This window comes from Buceros rhinoceros, unplaced genomic scaffold (assembly GCF_000710305.1).
Source record: "Buceros rhinoceros silvestris isolate BGI_N320 unplaced genomic scaffold, ASM71030v1 scaffold31497, whole genome shotgun sequence".
Taxonomy (NCBI): Eukaryota; Metazoa; Chordata; class Aves; order Bucerotiformes; family Bucerotidae; genus Buceros; species Buceros rhinoceros.
In genome coordinates this window covers 15291-20111 of record NW_010420917.1, presented here as the reverse complement: position 1 = coordinate 20111, position 4821 = coordinate 15291, and the positions used below count along the sequence as shown (strand labels likewise).

Sequence of the window (4821 nt, the reverse complement as noted above, 5' to 3'; positions counted from 1 at the left end):
CCCACCTCCCCCGCGTGTGTGACAAGCGTGAACCCCGGTCTGAACGGCCACAGTTAAACGAGGTTTAAGGGAATTGTCACACCGAGGACTTACTGGTCCCTCGTCAGTTAATGTTCCTGTGCCATGAAGGACCACACAAACCGTGCTCCTACCCGTAAGACACCGGTTAAATCTGGCTGTACCCGGCTGCGCCGTGCCGGGGCTGCGGGGCTCTGGGGGTGACAGGCTGGGCTGAGCAAGGTTGATGCTCCTGGACTTGGGCTCAGGAGCTCGGAGCTGAGTGAAATCACGGTGCAAAACAGAGGCAAGGGCAGCCCCAGGAGCTGTAGGCAGGTGTTTAAGGAGGACCATGAGCAGGGCAGGCGTGTCTGGGCCTTTCCCAGTATTCTTCCGGCATGCAGCTATCTCATTTGTAAACCCGACACAAATGCTTCAAATTATCTTTCATTTCGGGGAAATGAGGGAATCACATGAACAGCCAACCAAGTAGTAAACTCCTGATCCAGGAATTATTCCGAGAGAAGGTCTAGGCAGCTTTGTAACACATTGGTGATTTTTATCTTTGCAGGAGAAAGCTACGAACTGATGTTGCAGCAGCTTTTGCTAACCTTAGTGCTGAACAACTGACTGAGTTTATTCCAAACAAGGAAGAGCTTAACGTCATCAAAATATACTCTCACAAAGGGGAGGCTGTCACTGTTTACACCAATGACAGGAACCCAATCCTGTTTGAAGCTGAGAAAGCTCTGTATCCAACAGGTATGGAGAGCGCCTCCAGTAATCGTCCCTCTTTCCTTACTGGGCACCAGCCTTTCCCCAAAAGATTTTCTTGTGTCTCTCCTAAGGGCTTGTCCCATCGCTGTGGTATTGCGACGCTCCATAATCTTTAATGCATTTACTCTACCAACATCTTTGCAAAGTCTGTGGCATTTCTGGATTCTTTCTGCGAAAGGGAAACTGGTGTGCTCAGAGGTTGGAGACCAGGAAACATCTTCGAAGTCATGGGTTAGCAGCGTAGCACCTTTTCTGCCCAAGAGGCATGATGTCCACTTCCAGGCAGCCCTGGAATTAGGCAGCGAATCGCAGTGATATTCTAAGCTTTTATTTTTCCCACACCCAGCAATTCTCCTCTGTTGCAGTAGCATTTTAGCCCAAAATTGATTTTAGGAAAATAATGCAAACATTTATCTATACCCTTTATAATAATCCACTGGATTTAATTCCAGGAGCTGGAATTAACTAGCAGTTTGTTTTTCTCCATCACATCTAATTGTTGTAGGATTGTTCTGAGTTTAGAGTGCTTGATTATCTGAGCAGTGTTTAGCTGTGCTTAGCATCATCCTGCTGAGTCCTAAAGATGGAAAGAAGCAACAGGTAGAGAAGTTTTTAACAATGCATCTCTAACTTTGCTTCTGTTTTGGGACAGTGTACACTCTGTGGGTCTACCCAGATCTTCTCCCTGCTTTTTCAACATGGCCCCCTGTGCTACAGAAGCTAGCGGGAGGTGCAGGTAAGAGGACTAGAACGTGTCATGACGAAAGGCCTTTGGGGCCTAAAGAATAAGTACCCCAAAGTAACTCATAATGATGTCCTAAAAAGGAAGATAAATGAGCTGTAAAATAGTTTGTGAATGAACAAAGTAGGTTAAGCTGTTTAAACACAGTAACCTGCTCCACCTGGGAGTCTCAGGTTTGGAATTATCTTCTCAGGGCGATCAGCAACTCGGAATTGGGACACGGAACTGCCGTCTGTCATTGGTCTGTCTGTTCTGTAACCGGGTTCCTTTGCTGCCACCCTGCTGCTGCCCATTCAGAGGGCAACTCACTTCTCCTGTGGATAAGAAATGAGGTTGTGAGGGACCATACACTCATAACCAGTGTTAAGTGAATTGGGGACTGTCCAGCTGAGGTCGGGTTTGAGTTCCTGGGTTACTGGCTCTGCTGCTTGATCGTGGATCAAGACCAACAAGGAAGGAGTCTTATTTTCTGAAACCTGCTTTGGATGCCGTTCAGGCTTATGAGAATCAGGTCTTTATAAACTTTAAATTGCTGAGTGGCTCAACTAGGAAAAGATTAAATTGCAGCCGCTGTGGCCATAGTCTGTAAATGGAAGTGTAGGTGGAGGAAGAGTAGTCTTTTTCCATTACACAGTATCTAAAGTGAACTCCGATCCCTCTGTTTACTTGGCTTTTGGGGAGATAAAGTGCTTGAGAGTGTAGCCGTGATAGCCATCTGAGCAAGCCTGGCTGCTGACTTGTAGTGACCTAGTTCTGGGAAAAAAAAAATCTTGCTAATGGGAGAAGAACATTGATGAAAGACGGCTGCAGGTCATTCATCTCCCATGGCAACCAGGCTACCTCAGGGTACATCCAAAGATAAGAAACTGCCCTCCGAGACAATGGCCGTAAAGAAGAGGTAGAGCCACATCTCCCAAAGAGAAGGAAAGGCAGGAGACTGTCCAGTGCTGCAGGCGTGGAGGGAGGGAGCAGATTTAGGGAGCATTCAGGTGTGGAGAAAAGCAAGGCCGTGCTAGTCGTGGGAGCTGCTCTGCTGTCTGCCCCGGCTGTTTATGTCAGGTACACCCACCGCTGGCCTTGTCACGCTAAGGTGCGTGATCTCTGTTCTCAGAGACGCGGGGGCTTTATTGCAACTGCAGAGTTATTTCTAGATTTGCTGAAAGGAGCTGTGACAGTGAATGGGAGGAAGAGTGGTGTTGGCTTCAACAGTAAATCTGTGATGTTGAGACAAAAAGGGAGATGCCTTCAAAACCAAAAACCATAGAGCACAGGTCAGTCCGTGAGCCTGCACACTCCTGACGATTCCAGCTGCCAGGAGGGAGAGCAGATGCTGTTTGAGTGATTTGGTGATGACGTGATGCTGTACGTGCGGCATGAAAGCTGCTCTTTACTCACACACCAGTCGTTCATCCCAGGTGCGGGAAGCAGAATGCACTCAGCAGGGTGTGCGGTGTCTGTCCGGGTTAGCAGGGAGGTGGTTCAGGCTGCTTCCTCACGCTGAGGAGAGTTCAGATTTTAGGCAAGTCTCTCTTCAGGACCAGAGCTGCTGGGATAAGCTGCCCTGGGGAGAGGGGAATGGGTAGTTCCAGACACATCACCGTGTTTCCTTCTCTGTTCACGTCATTATGAAGAAGCATGCCCTCTATGCTGGGGGCTCGGACCTGTCTCTTAAAAACAGGGCGAGGGGCTGAGCAGTCTTAGCTCCCCTGAGTTTTTTCGGGGAGGTGCCCAGCACCCCTGTGAGTTGGGTCTCTTACTCCACAGAGTGGCAGCAAGAAGCGCTGCCTTACTAGGAGAAACAGAGCATCACTTCCTATCCAGCAGGTGCTCAGCTGTCAGCAGGCTTGGGTTTTGCTGAGTAACAGGAGGGATGGGGGTGGAAGAGGCAGCGCCTGAGTCTGTCATTGAGAAATGGATGTGCTTTATTCTTTTCTTCAGATCTGATGCTGCCAGGAGTTGTAGAGCCATCTTCTGGCTTTCCTCAGGTAGAGCGGGGCACGCTCTGTGCTGTCACTCTCTTGGGAAACAGGTATGGAGGATTCGTTATTCACCTCTTTTCTTCATTTTGTTTTTCGTTTCTATGGTTTTTCACATGAGGACTCTGCTGGATTTGAGGAAATAAAAGCAGAATTGTTCTCATGCAGTGTGACCTAAACAATGGAAAACACAGCAGAAAAAAAAAAAATCCACTTTCTGGGTTAGGATATGTCTGAGCTCAGGTGGACAGCTCCGCAAAATTGTGTTTTGGACCTGTGGGGTCGATTTGTTTTGAAACGGTATTTTTTTTTTTCAACAAAAGATTGTGTTCTACGCAGGTGCCTTTTTGTCTGAGGGAATTCACAGTGAGGGAGCTGTTGGTTTTCCCCTCACTGCTGGTCTCTTTTGGCAGTGCATGTGCTTCTTATACTTTATTAAAGTGCAGAATGGGTTACTGCACAACCTCCCCTTCAGTATCGCAGCAGCACAGGTCCTTTGGAAGGCTTTACATACCAGAGACACAACCAGGAAATACCTAGATGCTTTAGAAAAAGCAAGTCATAGAGAAAAGGACATGACAAAAGAAATGCAGCGTGTCGCAGTGGCTCGTTCTGCCTTTGTCCACAGAGGGCAGCGTGTTTGTGCTTCTAACACCCCCTTCTTTCCCCAGGGCTCCAGTAGCAGTGGCAGTTGCCACCATGTCCACTGCGGAGATGCTGGCTGCTGGGATGAAGGGGAAGGGCTTTGCTGTGGTGCACACGTACACGGATCACCTCTGGTGGGTATATCGCCAGGCGTTTGGTAAGAGGGGTAACCAGTCCTGTGTGTTTACTGAAATCAAAATCTGTGTCCCTGTAAGTTTAATCTCTCAGTTCAACATACAGAGTTATTTGGGGTTTGGTGTGACCATTGTTAAGGTTTCAGCGGCATGTTTTTGATGACTACACTCTTCTGACCGAAGCAGCTGTCTGTGCTGACATCTGTCCATCACATGCATACTGGAAAGGGAGAAAATTATTCACTTGATTCAGTTCCTTCAATCTGAGTCTAATTATAGAAATGAAGCTAGAACATCCCTGTCACTCTGCTTTTAGAAAATCTTCTTGGTCTGTAAAAAGTGAACTTTGAATCTTTTTTGCTTAAAATTGGTCAACTCTGTCAGTCTCAACTAAATAAACAAGTTGCTCTGCATTTGGATTTGACCGCTCAGTTCTAAATTAAGTTTCATGGGGGAACATGGAGTTTATAGAGGAAGGTGAGTTAAAAATAAACTTTACAGTTTTGAGAATGCGGATAAAGATACATGCAGCTGCCAGTGACATTTGTTC

General features: G+C 47.3%; 1 protein-coding gene across 1 annotated transcript in view; it reads left to right on the top strand.

Annotated features, from left to right (window-relative positions):
• The first annotated feature begins 572 nt into the window (after window positions 1-572).
• EIF2D (eukaryotic translation initiation factor 2D) overlaps window positions 573-4821 on the top strand; it is a 10514-nt gene continuing 6265 nt past the window's right edge. The window contains exons 1-4 of the mRNA XM_010139491.1: window positions 573-759; window positions 1427-1510; window positions 3455-3545; window positions 4164-4271. Coding sequence (XP_010137793.1) covers window positions 3460-3545; window positions 4164-4271 — 194 coding nt within the window. The 5' untranslated portion in view covers window positions 573-759; window positions 1427-1510; window positions 3455-3459. The remainder of the gene's footprint in view (window positions 760-1426; window positions 1511-3454; window positions 3546-4163; window positions 4272-4821) is intronic.